The 22,213-nt window shown below is 44.0% G+C and overlaps 9 protein-coding genes across 9 annotated transcripts; 5 read left to right on the forward strand and 4 right to left on the reverse strand. All coding sequences in view use genetic code 12, as the record gives it.

The window, feature by feature from the left end:
- Nucleotides 1–1,424: 1,424 nt before the first annotated feature.
- Nucleotides 1,425–3,422, forward strand: LODBEIA_P44690 (uncharacterized protein; the record flags this gene model as incomplete). Its single annotated transcript, XM_066974693.1, has 1 exon — nucleotides 1,425–3,422. The coding sequence occupies one exon, from the start codon at nucleotides 1,425–1,427 to the stop codon at nucleotides 3,420–3,422; it is 1,998 nt and encodes a 665-aa protein (XP_066831407.1).
- Nucleotides 3,423–3,680: 258 nt separating this feature from the next.
- Nucleotides 3,681–4,907, forward strand: LODBEIA_P44700 (uncharacterized protein; the record flags this gene model as incomplete). Its single annotated transcript, XM_066974695.1, has 1 exon — nucleotides 3,681–4,907. One exon carries the CDS (start codon nucleotides 3,681–3,683, stop codon nucleotides 4,905–4,907), a length of 1,227 nt encoding a protein of 408 aa, XP_066831408.1.
- Nucleotides 4,908–5,317: 410 nt separating this feature from the next.
- LODBEIA_P44710 (uncharacterized protein) lies at nucleotides 5,318–7,108 on the forward strand (the record flags this gene model as incomplete). The annotated part of the gene is made up of 1 exon (XM_066974696.1): nucleotides 5,318–7,108. One exon carries the CDS (start codon nucleotides 5,318–5,320, stop codon nucleotides 7,106–7,108), a length of 1,791 nt encoding a protein of 596 aa, XP_066831409.1.
- A 560-nt stretch (nucleotides 7,109–7,668) lies between these two features.
- LODBEIA_P44720 (uncharacterized protein) lies at nucleotides 7,669–9,252 on the forward strand (the record flags this gene model as incomplete). Its single annotated transcript, XM_066974697.1, has 1 exon — nucleotides 7,669–9,252. The coding sequence occupies one exon, from the start codon at nucleotides 7,669–7,671 to the stop codon at nucleotides 9,250–9,252; it is 1,584 nt and encodes a 527-aa protein (XP_066831410.1).
- Nucleotides 9,253–9,339: 87 nt separating this feature from the next.
- On the reverse strand, nucleotides 9,340–11,241 carry LODBEIA_P44730 (uncharacterized protein; the record flags this gene model as incomplete). The annotated part of the gene is made up of 1 exon (XM_066974698.1): nucleotides 9,340–11,241. The coding sequence occupies one exon, from the start codon at nucleotides 11,239–11,241 to the stop codon at nucleotides 9,340–9,342; it is 1,902 nt and encodes a 633-aa protein (XP_066831411.1).
- Nucleotides 11,242–11,668: 427 nt separating this feature from the next.
- On the reverse strand, nucleotides 11,669–13,033 carry LODBEIA_P44740 (uncharacterized protein; the record flags this gene model as incomplete). The annotated part of the gene is made up of 1 exon (XM_066974699.1): nucleotides 11,669–13,033. The coding sequence occupies one exon, from the start codon at nucleotides 13,031–13,033 to the stop codon at nucleotides 11,669–11,671; it is 1,365 nt and encodes a 454-aa protein (XP_066831412.1).
- Nucleotides 13,034–14,781: 1,748 nt separating this feature from the next.
- LODBEIA_P44750 (uncharacterized protein) lies at nucleotides 14,782–16,692 on the reverse strand (the record flags this gene model as incomplete). The annotated part of the gene is made up of 1 exon (XM_066974700.1): nucleotides 14,782–16,692. The coding sequence occupies one exon, from the start codon at nucleotides 16,690–16,692 to the stop codon at nucleotides 14,782–14,784; it is 1,911 nt and encodes a 636-aa protein (XP_066831413.1).
- A 1,577-nt stretch (nucleotides 16,693–18,269) lies between these two features.
- On the reverse strand, nucleotides 18,270–19,373 carry LODBEIA_P44760 (uncharacterized protein; the record flags this gene model as incomplete). Its single annotated transcript, XM_066974701.1, has 1 exon — nucleotides 18,270–19,373. The coding sequence occupies one exon, from the start codon at nucleotides 19,371–19,373 to the stop codon at nucleotides 18,270–18,272; it is 1,104 nt and encodes a 367-aa protein (XP_066831414.1).
- Nucleotides 19,374–20,913: 1,540 nt separating this feature from the next.
- LODBEIA_P44770 (uncharacterized protein) lies at nucleotides 20,914–21,939 on the forward strand (the record flags this gene model as incomplete). Its single annotated transcript, XM_066974702.1, has 1 exon — nucleotides 20,914–21,939. One exon carries the CDS (start codon nucleotides 20,914–20,916, stop codon nucleotides 21,937–21,939), a length of 1,026 nt encoding a protein of 341 aa, XP_066831415.1.
- Nucleotides 21,940–22,213: the final 274 nt, after the last annotated feature.

A 22,213-nucleotide genomic window follows, 5' to 3' on the forward strand; every position in this document is an offset into this window, starting at 1 on the left:
AAAGGGCTGCGCTATGGTGGTAATGAAACGGTGGAATCTGAAATTTTGAAAATGGAGTGATGGAAGAGATATCCCTGGAATTATAGCACAGTGTAGCATTTACAAATATAGAACACCAACAACAACAATGAAAAGAGAACCACTCGAGTCAAACAGCGGCAGTTTTTTCATACAACCAAACAGTGCATGCGTACCATGGCCGACAGGGTGTTCCCAGTAGCCCCGGAAGCCTACTGGGGCTAACTCACGACTAACTCAGAAAGAACAAAAAAAAAAAACCAAGAAGAAGAGGACAGTATAGAGTCAAGTTGATTATCTGCACAAATGTTGCCAATCATCGTCCCATGAAGCGCCAAACGTAGTCTCAGCTCAACTCAACTCCACTTAGACTCTACTGAAAGCTTCTGTAGTTAAATTTGCTAGCCGAGCTGAATTTCCAGACTTACTGTTTTTGGCTTCAACGACGCTATTCCACCCTTACCTCCCCCCCCCCCCTGCACCGAGAATTGATGGTGTGGTTGCAGATAAGCCAAATGCAATTAATGTTTTAGGCGATATACATGTCTATCGACATGTCGTTAATCCTCTTGCTGTTTTCTCGGAGGAGGGAAGCGGGTTGGGCAATTGTAGTTCATGGTGTTGAAAATTCAGCAGGGAGGAGGGAGAAGGGAAGAAAGAGGAGGTTAAAAAGGGCAAGCTGAATGCAATTAGATTCAGCTCGTAAATTTTATGCTAAAACGCAGCCAGCCTTGTTGTGGAAACGAGGAACGTTGATACAAATTGCAGTACGACGCTCGCAAGCTCACTAGGACACGCGCAACAAGACTTTTCTGACATGTAGTTGCCAGAGGTTGGCAAGTTGGAGCAACCTGTGAAGAACCACTCTTGTACCCCTCGGATTGAGTGTAGTTATGCCTGTTCGGGCGAATCACTGGATGCCCCAAACTGACAATGTCGAAGTTTAGTAGTTGCACCTACTGGCAAAATCCAGTGGCGTCCAAATGCCCACACACTCGTCGGCTCTCAGCTTGAAAAAAAAAAACATCAAGCTTCCTCTAATCTAGCAACAAATCTACCTATACCACGTCATTGCCTTCATCGTACCATCAGTGATTGCAACACTAACCCCGACAACATCGAAAAACCCGCCTCTCTTGCAAAGATCAACCCGTGCAAAAGACCAAAAATTGGTTTCGTACCGGGTTTCGTTCCGAGTCTCGGACCGAGTGTCGTCCAGTGTCGCAAAATCTGTTTCAATGTCGTGCGTCACTCCGCCCTTTCAGATAACAAACTAAAAGAGGAAATGCAAAAGCCCAGATACTCACAAACACACACCAACTTGCTATCATCGTTTTTAACTCCAGCAGCCACACTTCGAGGGCGGTTTTCTTCCAAGTTTGAGTAGCATTTCCTCCTCCTTTGCCATGTCGGATGACAGCTTGTTTGATGACTTAGAACAGGACAATAATCCATCGTTTTACGGAAATCCCTCGATACTCACAGATCCGTATCATATCACCGCGTTTAAGGACACTACCAAAGACGCCGCCCACCACAACCAGCACCCAGGCGGCGACAGCAGCAGCAGCAACTCCAATGCCGTTGCCAAGGGCAAGCAGCCTAGCATCTCGCCGCCACCCCAGCACAGCAAGACTTTTGGGAGAAACGAAAACGACTACCCTGAACTAGTCAATAGCACGATAGGGCTTTCCAACAAGATCACCCAGTTGCTAAATGCCCAAGATTTGCAGATTGAGATTGTCAACTCGGAGAGGCTCATCAACTCGTCGATTATTGTTTATTCAATCCAGTTGGTGTCGGAAAAGACGGAAAGCAAGATTGTCGTCAAGAGGAGATACAGCGAGTTTAAATCGTTGCGAGATAATTTGATCAAACTCTTTCCCACGTCGATAATACCACCAATTCCGGAGAAACACTCGATTCTAAGCTATTTATTGAACACAATCAATACCGATAACGAGACCAACATCATTGAAATGAGGAAAAGATACTTCAAGTTGTTTCTTGACGACATCGTTTTCGACGCAAACGAAGAATTGAAAAAATGCCCGCTTGTACATAAATTTTTGGACCCCAATTATGAACTATGTTGGTATAATGCATTGAACGAGCCACCAGTAAACATCATACCCAACAATCTATTGCTAGCCAACCCCGTGAATCCAACCGACCAGAATGGGCTTTATTCCTTGCTCCCTATTGTTAATGGGTTCGATATTAGCACCAGCAAACAAGACAATCTTTCAAATTTAAAGAAAATCAACGATGAATTGTACAAGTTGAATGACCAAATCAAGCTTTTCGAATTAAAGGGTTTTGACCAGGACTTGAAGTTCAACATTCCCGATGAATTGATTGCTTTTGAGCAGAACTTTCATAAAGTGATCAGCTGTTTATCCCACTTGAACAAGATTGACATTAAAACGACCAAGGAGTATAAGGGACTTATCAATGTCTTGATTGACCTTGGGGGAAACCTCAATAACTTTTCACTACAAATTTACCAACAAAAGAAGCACGACGGCGAAGTCGAGGACCATTATCAGCCTCACAACAACAACAACAACAACTACAACTACAACAACAACAATAGCCTATCGGAAACGATTGAGAAGTTTGGATCATCGATGGACCAATCGTTTCTCAATTTTGAAAACTTTGTATTCAACCAGTTGATCCCGCAGTGGCAAGAACCGGTGAATCAATTGTTGCAATACCACCAAACAGCATTGAATTTGATCAAATTCTACAAGTACAAAATCATTCAATTCAAAGTGCTCTACAAGCTCAAGTTTAACAAGTTCCAGCAATTGATAAATTTAAACAACATTGCAGAAGGAGGACCTAGTGCCACCAACAACAACCACACCACCTCTAGCAGCTTTACCACGGCAAAGACAGACGAGGAAGAAGACGCAGTTGTGATTAATTCGTTGGACCACTTGAAAGAGCTCAATAGCCCCACGTTGAATAACGCGTTGAAAAACCTTTCCATGAAAAAAGTCGCCAAGAAATCCTCTTGGTATGGCTTGTTTGGTGGCAACAACTCCCCGCGACAACTCAACTTCCGGCTACCGGTGGATGAAAATAGCCGTCCCTCGACGTCGGGGTCATCGAGTGGCTCGCAACAGCTCCCCACCAATCCCACGGCCTCTATCCGATTCAAGCTTGCACATTTGGAAAAAGAGCTCAACAAGATTAACCAGCTAATCGAGCTTTGCAACAATGACATGATACAACTAACTAAAGCAATAATGAACACATTCAATGAGTTTTTGCAGAAGTTGGAAAAAAAGTGGCTTATTATCATGGTAAACTATTTGAAAAACGGTAAGGCCTTGTTTGAAGAGAATTTGCTGAACTGGAAGACATTTAGGGAATCCTTTGATCTAGCCTCGTGATTGCAGATCGACCTGGACCTCAGCACCTTAGAATGAAATGATTGCAAAATACTAAAACCCGAAGCCTCTGTACCTTCTTTTGAATGTCGCGTAATTTCTGTCGCAGTGTCGCGACTTTGCATTCGTTTTTGGTGGCGAACCGCCGCAATTGTCAACTCTCATTTTTTTCATTTGAAGATGGGAAGCTGTACAAGGGAAGTGAAAGTGTTGTAGTTCAGAGAAGGACATACAAAAACATATATATATCTACACGTATCAATGGACATTGACTCCGAGATATCTACAGCGTTGGCCACGATAAGGCTGGAGTTGGAATCGCCCGAACTCGTGAGCACTTTCTACCATTTGGAGGATTTCTACGAGCGGAAATTGTGGCATCAATTGACCCAGGTGCTCGACGAACTTTACAACAAGGAGTCGGCATTGGCCCCCTTTGAACTAAAGAACAAAATCTACAGTTTATTTATTAGCCAGTTCCAGACCAAGCTCAACCCCATTAAAATTGTTGATTTCTTGTTGGAGAGTTTTGCCGCTGGAGAAGCCTTGGATAAACTTGTACAGCTTCGAGGCGAGTTTGTCACCCATTTGAAGAAGGAACACAACTTCAAAGATGAGCTGGATCCTGAGTTTGTCAGGATCTTGGAAGACGACGACGCGTTGATATATACAGATTTGCAAATTGCTAGATACTACTTGATATTGAACCAGATTGGCGACGCCGAGCAAGTGTTGACGAGATTGGAAAAATCCAAGTTTCAAGACTTGAACAACGACCTCAATGCAAAGATCAACGCTGCTTATTACTTGGCCAAGTGCGAATTGTTCAAAATATTGAAAAACTACAATGAGTTTTACAAGAACGGGTTGTTGTATTTGTCGTCGACCACCAGCTTGACCCATGATGAGAAGGTCAAATTGTGCTACGAGTTGTGCATTGCTGCGTTGTTGGGTGACAAGGTGTACAACTTTGGAGAGTTGATCCTACATGACATCTTGCAAGTCATCCTGGCTCCAGAATCGGAGTATTTCTGGCTATACAACTTGATCCAAAACCTCAATTCTGGAAACTTGAAGGAGTTCAACCATTGGCTCGCGATAGCTTTTGACAAGTCGCCCTTTTTACAAAACAATCAAGCTTTTCTCGACCAAAAAATCATCATCATGGCGTTGCTCGAATTGATCTCAATCAAGTCCTCGTCGACTTCGATAGACAAGACACTCACATTCCTGGAAATCAGCAGTTTCACGGGAACCGATATCGATAATGTCGAGTTGTTGATTATCAAGTGTTTTTCATTGAATCTAATCCAGGGGTACATCAACCAAATCGATGAAATTTTGATTGTGACCTGGTTACAACCGAGAATCTTGAACTTGGAACAAGTAAAGACGTTGTATAATCACTTGGTTGAATGGGATAGCAAAGTTGAACAATTGGGCAACGTTGTTTTAGAAAGCGGTGGTTCCATATGGGCCGGTGTCTAGATACTTGCTATCAGTAGCAATTCTCAAAAAAAAAAAAAGGAAAAAAAAGAAGAAATGAACACCATTTGTAGAACAAAATGATCTACAACTTGGCAATGGTGGTGGTAATAGCATCTCCCTCTCTCGGGAATCTCTCACGGCCGGTGTTCCTGTTCTTTGGTTTCACCAAAAGCCGGCTTTCTGCAAACCCACTCGGTATACCTCACCCACTCACTCTCTCTGGTTATAACCCTGTTTTTTTTTTCGCACACACACTCGGTAGGAAAATTCAGTCCAGTTCACTTCAATTGAGACGATCAAGAAACCGACGGAATTTCAACCTCCATACCCTTTGATCCCCTAGACGTTCTCGGATTTTTCATCAATTATTATTACGAATAAGGAGAAGGGAAACCCAAACTGGAATCACAATGCGCGTACTTTCTATCTTGCTCTTGGTGGCAGGCACACTAGCCAACCTAGCTAGGTTTGACGATAACAGCTATTCGCAAGTATGTGCCGGGTTATATTCCAAGAAGGATTGGGGCGGATCGTTCAAGCCGCATATCGGAATGTCGTTGCAGAAATACGGCGACCACCAATTCAATGCCAAAGAGCCCGACTCGGCCAATGTCGACGGGGTCTCTGTCAGCTACATCATCTTTGAATATAAGGACTTGGTCAATATCGGTGCACCTTTGGGCGATGGCAGATTCAAGTTCATCTGTGACGACTACGCCGTTGACGAGCTAAAAGTTTGCTCCGAGGAGCAAAAGGGCCAGTTTATCGTCAATTCCAACTCCACCAACTCCACCATTTTGACGTCGGAGTTGACGCAGTTGGGCCCCGCGAATATCCAGTACCCGATCAACGTCACTGGCTACTATTGCGTCTCGACCTTTTCCAAGCACGATGACGCGCAGTACCGAGGCACCATCAACTTCCAAAACGCCTTTGGCAACTTGAATGCTAGTGAGATCCCCAAGTTGCCCGGATACGGGATCATGACCTTATGTTACGCGATAACGTTGGCGTTGTTTGGATTCCAGTTTTTCAAAAAGAGAAAGCAAAACCAGATTTTGCCGTTACAGCGGTATTTGCTTGCCATGTTGGGGTTCCTTACGTTTGATACGTTGGTGGTGTGGTCGTATTACGACTGTATCAACAGAGTCCAAAGTCCCACTAATGGACTAGTGATTGCCTATATGGTGTTTATGGCCATTTGCAACGCCGTCAAGATTACATTTGCCTTTTTCTTGTTGCTTTGTATTGCCTTGGGGTATGGTGTTGTCAAGTTGAAACTAAACAAGAAAACCATGTTTTGGTGCAAGATTCTCGCTGGTTGCAATTTCGCTGCAAGTTTGGTTTATTTGATTTTCAATTACTATACTGGTTCGTCTAGTGCGTTGGTGAGTTCAGATTCCATCGACACCGTGGGCGCAGGCAGTTTCCTTGGACTCTTGCCGTTGATCCCCATTTCGATTGTCTTGTCGATTTACTATGTCACGATCTTGTCGTCGATTCGCACAACAACACAAAACTTGCACCAGCAGCGCCAAATCATCAAGTTGCAATTGTACCAAAACTTGTTCAGGATCATCTTCTTTGCCATCATTTTGACGTTCCTCGGACTCACCTTGAGTTCGTTTATTTATTTGAGTATGTCCACAACCGAGATGTTTGAGCAGCACTGGAAAAGCTCCTTTTTCATCTTTGACTTTTGGCCCAGTGTTGTTTTCTTCTTTGTGTTTGTGATTATCGCATGGTTATGGAGACCAACAGAAACAAGCTATATGCTTGCCGTTTCACAACAGTTGTCAACTGGTGGCGGCGGCGGCGGCGACGATGACGACGATCCAGAGAATCCAAATTATCAAAATTCAGGCGCTGGAGATTTCGAATTGGACGATTTATCACTCATGAGCCACGACGACGATGATGATGAAGAAGAAGGCCACGCGGGTAATGTGGCTGGTCGAGATAGAGTGCAACGCGATAGTCTAGAACTCGGCGGCGGCGCAGATCACCAACTGATCCAAAAGAAACCTCCGAACCATGAAGATGACCAGGCATCGACATTTTCAGCTCCACCCGCGTACGCGGAAGGTACTTCAAACAGCGTACCGTCGGGCGGAGAAGAAAACGGCGTGACTTTGTTTGATTTGGGCGAAGGTGAAGATAGCGATATCGAAGAGGACGACAGACTAAGCAAGAAAAGATAGATAGACTCGCATGAAGCAAACAAAATATGAAAAATGAAAAGAAAACATTGGAGAAACCGAGGCAAGCATGAGCGTTGCAGATGAATTGAAGATTCAGGTTGTGAGTAGTAGATATCGTAGAGAAACTGTACAAATCCCAGAGCCTGAAAAGCCCTGTTCTTGGTTTGGCACCACAGTGCTGGTTGTGTTCACGTGAAGGACGGTCTCTGGTTCTCGCTACCAATAGGTGCAATATTCGTTCCACCGCGTAACTCTGGCGGAGACAAGTATCAAATATTGGACTATCGCCAACCACCATCCACCAACAGCATCTCACCGGCAGTGGACACACATAGACACCCAGAGACAAGCACGTACAGAGTGTCTTTGCTTTTCAACGTGGAAATTTTCTAGAAACGCGTTTTTCCTTTCCACCTGCCGACAGCTCCAATTTTGTTCCTAGGGCTTACTAAAACATCATTCAATTTTTTTTGAAGCAACTTGCTTACAACATACGCGATCATTGGTAGAAATTGCAACGCTTGACAAAGCCTGAGGTATTCACAGCGACAAGGATAAATATGCATGGCAATGTGCAAATACCGTCAGCATCATCATCAGCAGCAGCAGCAGCAGCAACGAGAGCAGCAACAGTGACAACGACGGCAGCACCAGCACCACCGAAGCGGATATACGAGTTTAATAGCTTTGGCGTTGGTGATTTTGATCCTCGGCCCATATCCAAGATTCGGAAACTCACTCCGAGGGAGATGCCGCAACCCAGGGTGGATAGTCTACATACACGAAGTGACACTAGTCCAACGCAGACGAACCAGCACCACGACACCCCCTCGCCATCCTTGCAACCATCGGCGAACAAATCTCCTCTGAACCAGGACCTGGGGCAGGACCTGGACCAAGCAAACAACTTGCACATCAACACAGAGACAACAAGTCTAAGCACCCCCGAGACCTCAAGCGTAGAATCGCCGCTTTCAACGCCGATTATAGATAAATTCCAACACAACCATAAACTACAGCATAGATATCGCACATGCATCCTACGCAAAGGAGCGCGTCATTTCCTCCGGAAAGTGCTACCGCCAACGGTATCGAGCTCGGATCTAGTCGAGTTGATCTTGACGTTGGGGTACCCCAAGGAAGTCGTGATGGATTACCCGCTCTTGTCCACTAGGGAAATCGGCCAAATTTTAATGGAGCTAATTACACAAGATGCCGAGTTTGGCGCGGCAGCGCGGACTCGCGTGCACACGGTGAAGTACACCTTGACTGACTTCATTTCCGATTTGCGTTCGCGGTCGCGGATCATGGTGATTACGGGCGCGGGCATCTCAACATCGTTGGGCCTACCTGATTTCCGAAGCGACCGCGGCTTGTACTCCCGCTTAGCCAAGCTCGAGCTATCCGACCCACAAAAAGTATTCGACTTGGAAACGTTCAAGCTTGACCCCACGATTTTTTACAGCGTGGCGCACATGGTGCTCCCGCCCGAAGACAAGCTACTGGTGTTGCACAAGTTTCTCAAGTTGCTATCGGATAAGAACAAATTGCAACGCATCTACACTCAAAACGTCGACAACTTGGAGAAAATTGCTGGTATACCCCTGGACCAAGTCGTGCAATGCCACGGCTCCTTCGTCAAGGCCACCTGTCTCACATGCGACGAAGTCATTGACGGCAGCGAGATCTTTCGTCACATAATGAGGCAGAGCGTGCCGCGTTGCTTCACGTGCTGGGCCAACGTCGATGAAGCCACGGTGGATTACGGCGTCATTAAACCTAACATTACCTTCTTTGGGGAGGATTTGCCAAAGCGGTTCTTTGACTTGTGTTTCCTGGACTGCCGCACGTGCGACTTGGCGATTGTCATTGGCACTTCGTTGAAAGTTGAGCCCGTGGCGAGTTTGATTGACCAGATCCCGCGTGGTGTTAAACGGGTCTTGATCAATCGCGAGCCGCTTGATGATCGCGGTTTTGATTTGAGTTTGATTGGCTATTGCGATGACGTGGCGTCGTATCTTGTGCAGCGGTTGGGCGAGGAGGACTGGCGGTTGAATCATAAGGATGTGTGTAGGTATGACCGGTTCAATGTTGTGTCACGGGATTCTGCAACTTTAGAGATTACAAAGGAGAAAAACGTATAGATAGTCATACACTCGCAACTGATTGCCGGTTTTTTTTTTTAAAAAGAAAAGAAAAGAAGAATCAAAAAAGTTGGACATTAATTCAGTTCAATTCAATTCATCGAGTCTCTTTGAGAGCTTCATCTCAACTTGACTCCAATTATCAACTAGCCCATTGTAGAAACCAATCTGTTTATCGCATAGTCCAAGCATAGCGCTCTTCAACTCCTGTTTATTAAACCTGTCCCAATTGGGGTATTCTTCATTGATGATCTTGGTGGTAAAGTCATTGATGAGTTTAGTTTGCACCGTGATTTCGTTTTCAAGTTGCTGGATTTTGCTTTCGAGTTTATGGATCTTATTATCGGAGGCTGTTGATCCAATGTAAGGGGTAGCCGAAGTCGAAAGCGTATCTCTAATCAACTGGGTGGTATTGTTGACCAATCCGCCACTGCTGCTTTGATGCAGGTGTTGCGATGCGGGAAGCTGGGTTGGGTGACCCGTCAAGTTGCTCAATTCGTTCCTGCCTTTATTCAAATAATCTTGCAACACTTGCAAGTCGATGCGCTTATTGTGTTGCAATTCGATAAGATTGGTGAGGCTAATCACGTACTTGGCACAGTCTTTCAACAGAACCAAGAAAGATTCGTCCATGTATTTGTACAAGTCATCCCATGAATTCAGAAAATAGGTGAGCGACTCGGCAAAGATTTTGAAATTGGAAGTTATCGACAATTCTTCATTCGAGTCCTTTTTTTGTAAAGTTGACAATTTCTGTATTTGGTTCAGAAACTGCTCATAATCATTGCCCAATTCGCGGTTTTTCCTATTCAATTTTTGAAAAATGCGATCCAACTTGATCAAATTTTCATATAGCTTCTTTAGTTTATCGTTGATTTCCAAGATTTCCCGATTGGTTTCACGTTTGTGCTTCGATGACGTGAGGAAATTCATCACTTTTTCAGTAAGGAGGTCTTCATTGACCACTTTGTTAACAATGCCGCCTTGCTGTTCTCCATTGATGCTCAATTCTTTAATCTTTAACGACGTGGTAAACGTGTTCCAGTCGCCCGAGTCGCTAATGAATAAATGAAAGATGGACAGTTGAGAGCATTCTCGATGCTGGACAATAAAACGCACAAACCGGTCTAATGAATGTAAACGTTTATGCACAAAGTCATGGCTAAAGGTGTCACCAGTGAGGTATTTGATATTCAGCTTCGAGGGCAAGGGCGGCACCATAACAGTGGGGAAGTCATTGGTCAAGCTCTCGTATAAATACCTGAAGTCGCCGTATCTTCTGCGGACACTAAATGTAGCATATTCTTCTCCCTCTTTGATCGTTTTCTCCTTGCACAATTTTAAGATCGAAGGGTTGTCAGTTGTGGTTGTTACGAGATAGGAAATAAATGGTTTTGACGAGGCATCCAAATCACGCGTCGGGTGAGTCACGGAGACTTTGATCGAGTACTTGTCAAAGAATGATGTATCGATTGATTGAGCAACTGTAGCGAGAATATCCTCGCTGCCACGACTACGTTGATTCTCCTGCGTAGCCAATGCTTCTTCGTGGCTTTGACTCTGGCTTTGACTCTGGCCCTGACTCTGGCCCTGACTCTGGCCCTGAATCTGACCGTGACTCTGCTCTGTTTCAACTTGATCTTCCCCGCTTTCTGCAGCCAACGGAGCATTTGAAGATATAAAAAGAGAGTTGCTGGGATCATTATCGTCGTGCAAGTCATCGGCGTCATCAGGTGCAGCCGTCTTGAGTATCGACTCCTCGTCATTTGCAATGTTTGAAGCAGCGACGGGACTAAACTCTTGCTGCAGCTCATGATGCGACGAAGAAGCATTAGCCGTCGTCGTCGTCGTCGCGCCATTTTGATCCGTGTTTGATTCAGCTGGCTCTTCTGCAATCGTATCGTTGTACAAGGCGGTGCTGGTGTCTGTGTCCTTGTTGACTTCATCCCTGTCCCATTGCACCGAAATGAACTGATCTTCTTCAGACATGGTCACACTAGCTCTTCTGATATCGTTTCTTGTGGCTACTGTGGGTGTCTTGAAATCAAGCAAGTGAAGTAACTGTGGTGGCAAAATAAATAAAAAAAGGGAGAGGGGGTTGTTGTTAGCGTGGGGAGAAACCCTGAGCGAGTTTGGTTGATAGAAAATGTTTTGATATTTTTCTCATATTCCACAGCGATAACGATAACGCAGGTCGTAGCATTTTGCTGAATGTTCATTCTTTTTGAGCACCATCCCCCCTTCCCGTGCTAGCACTAGGCGGGAGGAATAGGAATATGCTACAACCGTGTTCAAGGAGGTGATAAAAATGGAACAAGTTTGAGTGGCTTGGGTTTACTCTATATGGGGCTCGACTTGTATAAATATAGATGATGTATATCCTTAGATATATACAGTATAGTCCCTATCTATAACTCTAAAGAAGTAGCCAAACACAGCATCCCACGAGAGATATACCAATGACAGCAGTAAGGATCCCAGCTCCAGCTTTATCTCCGGCATCCAAATCCAAAGGTGGGGTGTTACTTGGAGCAGTTCCGTAACCACTAGCAGGATGCGGTTGCGAGCTTCCTCCCGTTTCTGCCGTGTATGGCGGAGGTCTATGCCACGACATCAAGTTCTGCATCACTTCCAACGCCGACATTTGCTCGCCTAGTCCGTAATAGCCATCCCATCCAACTGTCCAATTTGTCCAACTCAACCCGCAGGTATGGCCATCCAAACCACCGGTACATGAACCAGCGGCACCATTTGCTGAATCCACGAGCCATTTATAAATAGTCGGTTGCGTATCCGGCACCAACACCGAGGTTAGTCCGAGAAACCTTGAGAAATAAGCCTTGAATGATCGTTGATCGTCGTTACACGAATTATAGTCTTGACACGCTGCCTCGAACATGACTTCACTTCCGTTCATGTTCCTGAAAAAGACTCGAGCGCTGTTCAACAAATGGTGAGTATAATTGTACCATTTTTCTTCTTCGGTGTAGTTGTAAAGATAAGCGCAACCAGCAAGCATGAAGCCTTGGTTATAGCTCCACTGGAATTTGGTGATGTTTGAGCAATTATTGTCAATCTTGACTCCATCGTAAACAAACCACAGGTCGCCTTCAGTCAACAACCCAACTCCGTACATCCAGTCCCAGACTCGTTCCGCCCACTCGACATATGAGTCATTTCCAGTATACCTGGCCAATCTTGCAGCCAAGTGGAAAAGACAACCATTGGAAACGGAGTTTTTGTAATCGTAGCCGGAGTTCCACTGGAAAATCTGCCACCTCAATCCACCGTTGCAGTCGGCGTGATCCCATCTAGCAGTCATGGTGTTGAACACCGCTTGAGCCAAACCCAACCAACTAATCTTGTCGCTGTCGGGGTTGCTGAAGTTTCTCTCAGCGGCACCCATGGCTGCAATGCCCCAAAATCCCTGATCGTCGTTACCTTCCGTAGTACTTTGGTTCAACGGGATATAGTTGTTATCTTTACCTACTTGGTACAACATGGCTTCTTTGATCAAGGGAACATAAGTGTCATTTTCAAAGAAATAGGTATAGTCGATCAACGACCCCCACGCCCCGCCGGCTTCCCACCAATAGTACGGCCATGTGAACTCGCCGATGGTTCCCCCATACTTGGAACCTTCGTAGTAGCTTAGTAGCCCTTCAGCTATCAAGGCGCAGTCCATTTGGATCGTGGTGACATTGTTAGTATCAAGCCATATAGCTTGCGCTAAACTTAGCAAATGTGATATCGCCAACAAGGCAATACTTGTGATTTTCATCCTCTTGCTGACTGAAAAAGGGGTAGTGAGAGAAATGTAGTTAAAATTTGTTTTTTTTTTTTTTTATTTTGGCAATTGCAACCTTTTGTCTTTTTGCTTTTTGAAAAGGTTGTTTGTTGAAGAATGGACCCTTGGATGTCAAACTAGCGAATGGGGACGGAACAAAGTTAAGAAACAAGCGATATTCCGTGAAGAAACTGGGGAAGAAAAAGGGGGGGGTGTGTTTGCCTCTTCTTTGATTAAACTAGTACAGGATGAGGAGCTGTACCCAAACTGAAAGAGCTATTGACAAAGAGCTGTTCTTGACCAGAATATATAGAAATAAAATAACTCAAACGATCTTCCCAGTGGTTTTCACTCTCGAAAAGAGGGAGGGAGATTCGTGAGATTCAGATTCAATTGTTTTTTTTTCTCTTTAATGAAACTGCTAGCGAAAAGAATACAAGGAGACGAACAAACAAACAGGGCAACGAGGGCCGCTGTACGCGGTAGGGGCTACTAATACCACCATAACACCAGGCAGGCAAGTGGTGAAGCTTTTTCTCGGCTTTTCTCACAGGTTGATTTGGAAAATAGAGATTGGCAGTGGCACTAGTAGCCTCCTTTATAGACCCTCGGAAAGGGGTCAGAATTAAAAGCCGAACTTGATGTATTATATCTTCGCCTCTTTTATTTTTAGTTTTTTGGTGGTGGCAGAAATCCGCGTGCACCGGGGTCACGTGATTGTGTGGAACGCGCAGCTGGTTGGACAGGAGGTGGGTGGTCGGTGTATCGGATCGGGTCGAGCCGAGCTCCGAGTCTAGTGAAATCTCTCCCTCGATCCGGGTAGGGTACCGCTACTGTTATACATGAATGATACATCACGCGAGACATTGTTTACTCAGGACGGTTTACAGCCTCATCTTTTCGTAGCTTAATCGTATGTGTTATTAGGATATTTTTAAAGTCTATAGAGTTTTGGTTTTTTCTTTTTTTTTTTTTTTTTTTGGAAAAACAGTTGATGGTAGATGGTTCATGGGTATTTCGAGTAGCAGCCGCGATGTGCTGAGTAAGGATCAAGTTCTGCATCACGTCCAACGCCGACATTTGCTCGCCTAGTCCGTAATAACCATCCCGCTGGTTGTAGCCAGTCTGTCCAACCAGCGGCGCCATTTGCCGAGAACAACGCCTTGAATCCTCGTTGATCGTTATCGCATGTAACTTGTTGTTCTTCTTGACAACCGGTTTCATACATCACTTGGCTGTTGCCCTTTTGCATAAAGAAATATCGGCTGCAAGTTCGCAAATCCAACGTGGGATGCCGCCATTTTGAATCTTGCGTGTAGTCATAAAGATAAGCACAACCAGCGTGCTTGGGACCCTGGTTATAAGACCACCTTGTCTCGGTGACACCCAAACAATTGTTGGCAATCTTTGCCCCGTCGTTAACTACCAAATTTCCACCACCACCATCGGCGAATAGTCCGCTCAGAAACATCCAATCCCAAACTCGTTCTGCCCATTTCAACATCGGTGTGGGTTTCCGTATACCTGGCTAATCTCGCAGCTAAATGGAATAGACAGCCATTGGAACCTGAGTTTCTGTAATCGTAACCGGAGTTCCACTGGAAAATCTGCCACTTCAAGCCGCTATTGCAATTGGTGGTGTCCCGTCGGGCAACCAATGTAATCGTGAGATCGAGACTTTGATGCATCATCATTGGGGATTTCAAAGTTGATGCTGGGCTAAGCTAAAAAATAAAACCAGGTCATGATTTGAAAACGGGATCCACAATTTCAAGCGTAGCTTCCTTCTGAAAAGAAGGCTTTGTTTCTGGACGTTCCATATTTTCAACCGCGCCCTTTAATACCAAGGCAACGTCATTCAAGTCTTGTTCTTCTTCAAGAGGAGACGGATTACCATCTCTAGTCTGCTGATTATCTTCGCCATCATCTTCACCATCGCCGTCTGCTTCATCGTCGTTTAGTACAAAATCGTCCGCTTCCGTAACTAAAAGTACATCGTTCTCATCACCTGCTTGATTTTCTTGTTCCTGTTCCTGTTCCTTTTCTTCTTCTTCTTCTACTACTACTTCTTCTTCTTCTTGATTCATTTCGTCTTCTTCTTGATGTTCTTGGTCTTTGTGATTTTCCTCTTCAATTTCAGGTTCTTCTCCTTGAGCTTCACCTTCCTCAACTTGAGCTTGAGCTTCAGCTTCAACTTCAACTTCTTCTTCCTCGACATCAGAATGAACAAATGCAGTTTCAAAGTTGGCAAAATCGTTAACAAACTCCTCCTGGGTGATGCCCTTGAGTTCCGACATGACTTCAGCTTCCAACTTTGGTAGCAGTGACACAAGTCTACCAAATACAAGAGCACCTGTCTCGAGATCATGACCCGGCTCTTCCTTGCCATTTTTCCCCAACTCTTTTAAAATTGACCAAACTGCACGCTTGAACGCCCGGCCATACCTCCTTTTCCTAGGTAAATCCAATAAAAAGCTAATCTTGATTGTAACTATATTATGGTCTCTGTTGTAGCTCAATCCAATCGTCGAACTTTTAATCTTCCCGAAACTCAAAGTTTCATTTGGGTTTTGGTTAATGTCAATGTACTGGTAGTATGATCGCAAAGTGTGACTAGATTTATAGTCGTGAACATTGCTCGACTTTTGAGTAAAATCCAACCCCAATGTCGCTATGATTGGATCAAGGTACAAGGTCTTTAAGTTTTCCAACAAGTTCATCCGTATCTGTTTCTCATTCAACTTGAGATGCAGGTAATTCGGGAACTGGACATTGCACGACATTTTCTCAGCAAACTCGCTATCGTGCTCTTTCAAAAAGACCAAGTTCTTGAGGTTCACCTTGTTTTCCTTGTGCTCTATAATCTGCAACAATAGCTTTTGCAAGTCGTGATAAACATTGTTGTAATTGTAAGGGTTGAACTCCGTCAGGAGGTCATCCACCATCATATCGTCATTGCCCAACTCGGCAAACTCTTTCAAGAGGCTGTTTGGCTCGTCTTCAGGAAACGGCATAGCCGGAAAATCACTCACTTGTGCCGCTGAGGTTTGTGGCAAGTGCAAGGGCAACGGCAAGGGCAACGACTGGGATGGTGGTTGAGTTTGTAGTGCTCGATTCTGCAGCGCTGTTGCCATTAGAATTGGAGCTGGAGTATCGTGACCTAAGTAATGGCGAATGTCCTTGACACTAGGCTGCCTTGGTTTCCGCGGCTTTTCAACACGATACGAAGGTGGTCTCGACGGTGCACCGTCGTCAATCATGGTCATTTGATACTTAGTGCCGTTGGGAGAGGCAACTTCCGAAGACACCATAATCTCTTCGGTGTTGGCAGTGATCACCGGAGGCACATAGTTGGGGTCATTCAACACCCTTGCAATCTCCAAGTCGTAATTAAATGGTTTATTGTGGTACCGTTTGAAAAACTCGTCCTTCAACAACCCTTCCTCTTCAATATAGTTTTCTGTTGATTGCTGTTCTCGAAATTGCTTCAACCCATAGAGCATAGTCTCTTCCGCCAAGGGCTTTCGCAGGTTTTTCTTGTTTCTCTCTATGATTCGGCACTTGGCACATGTCTTGTATTGTCTCACCTCCAATGGTTCATCGTCTAATCTTTTCCGCTTGCATCGACGGCATCTCCTGATATCTGCCCTCATCTTAACTGTCTTTCAATTTTTTTTGGGGGGAAATCCAAATTGACTCTTTTATTCAACACTTTTTCTTCACGAGAAAAAAAAAAAAGGTTTGCCCCCAAGGGTTAATCACTGATCCGTAACCGGTTCCTCAACCCTATGTTTTTTAATTTAAATTTTGATTTGATTGCAAATCTGTATAATTATCAACTCACCTGAGAATTATTCGCGGTCGCAATAAAGATCTTTGGTCTTTAACTCAATGCGCCCTGATTTTTTTTTTTTTTTTAAACGCGAGTGCTGCTCTCACAGACAAACACACTCTCTCTTGACTTTTCTTTTCGACTTTTGTCGGCTTGTTGATTTACGACTCTTTGTTGCACTTTGAAGTCAAAGGGTTTGGCTCTTTTTGGATAGATTGATTGGTTGAACTTGGAAATAAAGATCAGTGTGGTAAAATGTTGTTGGCATAAAAATTGTGATGGACAATTTTTCGTCTTTTTTTTTTTCCCTGGCTAAGGAAAACCCGAGTCACGTGAGGTCCAGTTTTGTTTTGAGACATGACAATTATGTTGATGACTTTTGGGGAAGGAAGTCAGGGAGGCAAGTGGCAGTGTGGAATGTCAGCGAACTAATGATTTCAACAAACAACAAAAAAACAAAAGCATACAACAGTTGGGACCAGGAATCAACTTTGATTAGATGGTACCTTTGTCGTCTTGATTCGCTTTCTCTCTCGTTTTTTTTTTTAATTTGCAGCCAAAGTTTTACAAAGTCCTGATTTTTTTTCGTTTCAGGTGAGAGACGCGAGCAACAATTTTGCAACCAAGTTCAAAGCGAGAACCATGTTAGTCCAACTTAGCAAGTAGTGTAGTAGGGGAGGTTGTTTGAGTGAGAATGGCGACTGATTTTCTTTTCAGGTCAGTGCTTGCTTTGTGTGTGGCTAGGTCGGGTTTGGATTTTGTCTTTTAAAAGCATTGTCTTGAATTTTGTAAGTTCGCTAGGCATTGTTGCCCAGTAATAGAGTAGAAGATTTAGTGGTTACACTGAGTACATCATTTTTTACTTTCACTCCCGTACGGTGGCCCTTGACGAGTAATGCAGCTTTGCGTTTGAATCTTAGGCGCATCTACCAGGTAACGGCAGGTTGCCAAAAAAACCGACAACGGCACAGTCGAGTGCCATGTTGAAGCAGCAAATGAAACGAAAAAAAAAAAAAAATTTGGTGAAGAGTACGAGATTCGAACTCGTGCGGTAGACATACCAACAGATTACTTGAGTCTTGACGGTGGGATTTGAACCCACGGCAACTTCTTAAGTCTGTCACCTTAACCAACTCGGTCAACTCTCCATATTTGTGTCAGTCCAAAATTGTGGTTCATAATATTTTATTGATTTTTAGCATCACTTAGCCATCACGAAAGTTGAAGTTTCCACTGCTAAAACCGCCTTCCTCAACAATAAAAGAGATTCAAAAACGAGAAACCAAGTTTTGCTAACGAAAGATGTTCTTAAACAAAAATTTTTTGAAAAAAATGCTCTATAAAATAAATCCCCATGAAAATTAAATAAAAAAATCAAGTGTCCCTTCCGTTTCAAGTCTAAAGCTTGGTTTCCGATTTCTTGACCATCGTTTCAAATTGGTTCAAGTCCAGCTCGGTGGTGCACGAGCCACCGCAAACGACAATCACCAAGATGTCATCCTGCAGCAAATGCGAGAGGCTGCTCTTGTAAAGCAAATCCAAGCGGTTGTAGCAGACAGATAACGCGGCCCCGCACGCAGGCTCCACAATCTTGTTGCAACATTTCCTGTATGCGATGCAGGCTCTCAAGGCGTCCATGTCGTCGATTGTCTCTAGTTGCGACACCACGCCGCTCGAGGTGTCTTGGTAGTACTGCAAGGATTGCCTCGTGGTGTAGGAGCATGCTAATGACGTAGCTAATGAATTGACATCGTTGAGAGTGATGATGTCGTTGGCTTTGATTGACTCGTTCAAAGTTGGTGCTTGGGCCGTTTCGATCAACAACACGTTTCCTGAAACATTGTTGTTGACCATGCCTTGGTAAAGACCATTGTACAAGCCACCGCCACCAAAGGAACATACTAATCCCTTGAGTTTGTCACGCTGGTCTGGGCCAACTTGTTCAACAAGCTCGTCAACCAACGACGAGTGGCCATTCCAGATATTGGGGTTATCAAATGGGTGGCAGTAAACGGGGAAAACACCGTCGCCGACTTTGCTAATCATGCCTTTCAAATATTGGTCTGCTTCATTGATCGATTTGCCGTAAAGAATCACTTTAGCGCCATAACTCTTGAGTTTTGCTTGAATGACAGGTTTAGCAATGGTAGGGATAACGACAGTACATGCAACTTTGTAGAATTGGGCCAGATAAGCTGCGGCTAAACCAGCATTACCGCCACTTGAGGCGAAAACGTGAATCTTGTTGAGTGGCACCCCCAGCCTTTGGGCTTTTTCAATGGATTGCTTCACGAGGTGGCCAATGCCCCTCAATTTGAAACTTCCTGAAGGTTGTTCGTTTTCGTGTTTAAAGAAAATGCGGCATGGTGGTTTGCTTGGTAGGATTTTTGTCACTTCTAGCAAGCTGGTTTTGATGTGGGGGGATCTTAATGGTGCTGCTGCTGCTGCTGGTGCGGTGCTGTTTGTTGCCAGGGAATTTGGCTGCAAATTTGCTAAAGACATGTTGAATGTGTGAGATTTTAAAGTTGAAAACTCAATACTCACTTCAAATAAGCTTGACATGAGTTTAGAGCAAAGACCAGTCTATATATATATATATACATAGACATGTACAAGTACATGTACATTGGCTTTCTACTGCTCATCCCCTACCGAAGCGATTCTCCGTTGCAATTACTAGATAAGACGCAACTTCTTACTAAGAAAAGAAACAAAAAGCCGTTGATAAGCGAGGCATTTTTTTTTATGTCAAAAAAAGGAGTCAGAGTTTGCTGCTCTTTTTTTTTTTAATCTGACTTCTCTCGCACTACATTCATACTCCACAGTGGAGCAGGAACGAATTGACTCCTTTGAGGAGACACGGAAGTATACTGCCTTTCACGAGTTACAGTTTTTTAGCTAGACCATCCTGTCAGAATTCGGCAAAAGAAGGGTGAGTGGAAGGGGGAGAGAGCAACAACTTAATGTGTCAAAGGTCTAGGCTTCCACGGTTTCTATTGTGCGTGTCTTCTATATATAGACGCCACTCTTGAATGGTTTGCCGCGTGTTGGTGAAACGAATGGATCGAGATGATCTTTCGCTTTTGCTTTTCCTTTAACACAGTTTTATTCCTTGAAACAGAAAGCCAATCATGTCTCGACCTCTGAACGTGTGCTTTTGTCGCTGGAGTCATCACCAACCGTGCAAATGTCTTTCTTCAATTCAGTATATCGACCATTCTCTCGTGTAAATCACGTGACGTGTCACGTGATTTAACAGATCACTGAGCTGTCACGTGCTTGAGAATGGCATATTATATCCATACATATAGCAAAAGTGATTATAGAGACGAAGGAGAGGTTGAACGGGTCCTTTTTAGGGATACTGACTGTGTTTGAATGAAAATTTTTTATTCGGGCTGTGCCGTCGCGCAACCTTGTTGATTCAAATTGTACTTGAAATGAAAGGGATGGGGGTGGGGGTGATGTTGGGGGACTGTCGAGAGTGGAGGGAAAGGAAAGTGAGATGGTGACCATAGTGGGTCATCAATGACATTTGCACGTCGTGGTGGGGGCGGACCTTCCCTCGCTCTTTCTCGCTCTCTCCCTTTCTGTCGGTCGTTATAAATGTAACACCTGCAACAAAAATATCCGCTTTGAGAACCATCTGCTTCAGAATGACTTGAAGATGAACTAGCTTTAAGGACATCCCTTGCAACGACATTCAATAATTTCTGGTGCTACTACTACTCCCACTACCACAAGCACCATCACCATCACTTCCAGCAGATATTGTTTCATAGATCATCTTTTTCTCATTCACAACAACCCGCGTTTTATTCTATAAGTTTTTTTTTTTTGGTTCATTTAATTTCATCTATATCTTGACTGTGTAATCCCCACGAGGCAAACTTTTCGAAAACAAGCCAGACCAAAAGATCAACCAATTTTCTAGTTATATTCCTACCAAGCATCTTGATTCGCAGCAGTGGCAAAACGTCCTTTCGCCGCTCACTGGTGTCTTTCTAGCAAAAACAAAAAAAAAAAAATAGCAGAAAAACCCATGCCATCGCCAATATTGATCTCCAACAGCTCGGGATATTTCACGTTACCGGTGGTGATACGAAGCATTGCGGTTACCACGTCGGGAATATGGACTTCCCCAGCAAATCTGCATTTTTACACGGCGGAGAACATTCACAGTTGTTTGAAATACATTGCCATCTCGCTCTTGATATATTTTCTCCTGTCGGGCCCGTTATTGCTCGCAAAACTCTTGATGATGGCAATACACAATGAACGAGGATTCCAAATAGTCAAGACCGTGCAAGAGTTCTGCAGCAACCATGTTGTGTTTGAGTGCTTTTCCGCGGCGTTTCTCAGCTTTTTCGACCTGGACCTCGAAAGGTTGTTCTTGATGAATTTAAAACATACAGATGAGTTGAACGGGGGCACAAACTACGGTAGAAACTACTTAAAGTTGCCTGATCATAACCGAATAGGCGGGTGGGATTTCAAATCTTTCAAGCGGGCGTGGAAGTTTAATCGACAATTTAAATTTTTCCTCAAGAGATACACCAACTACTTGTCGTTAAACGCGGTTGTGTTTTGCTGCATCTACATCTTGCCCCAGTCCCTAGCATCAAGCATTTTAGCATTTATTTCATTCCAAGCGCTTTTGGACAAGTTTGGCACCCAGTTGTCCATTGTGTACGTGGCGTTGTTGCAAATGACAGATTTACAGTATCGCGCCATGTTTATCACTACATATTTCGGCGCCATGAACTTGGCTCAAGATTTGCTTATCCCGTACTTTAACCGGGTCAACTTTACAAACCTGGAACAAGAACAATGGATCAATACCAGAAAGGGGGTGCTATTTGGCATTGGCATTATTTATTTCATCGCGATCCACAAGACGCGCTGGATATCCATGCTCATATACTCGAATGCGTTTTTCAACATGGGGTCGATCATCACTCGTATCACGAGCGAAATACCTGCAAACTCAAAGGAATTGAGTGCATGGGCCACATTGGAAAGCGTATGGGATGGACATGAAAAATTTGTTGGAGAGGGAACATCATGACGTTAGAGTATGCACTTTGTTAGAATTGAAAACGGTATAGAGCTTTCTTGTTTTTTTACATACATGTTTATGTATTTATTTATATTAATATCAAAAGTTTTGTCAAAAAGAACAATCTATTAAGATTTATTTTTACATAATGAAATAAATATGTGAATGGGCGGAACCTCTGCATTAAGTTGATGTTAATCTTGATTTAATCTTATTGTCTTTTATTTTCTTTTTTTACCTCTTTTTCTTCTTCTTGTTCAATGTAGTCTCAAGATGGTTGTTT

This window comes from Lodderomyces beijingensis (assembly GCF_963989305.1).
Source record: "Lodderomyces beijingensis strain CBS 14171 genome assembly, chromosome: 5".
Classification (NCBI taxonomy): domain Eukaryota; kingdom Fungi; phylum Ascomycota; class Pichiomycetes; order Serinales; family Debaryomycetaceae; genus Lodderomyces; species Lodderomyces beijingensis.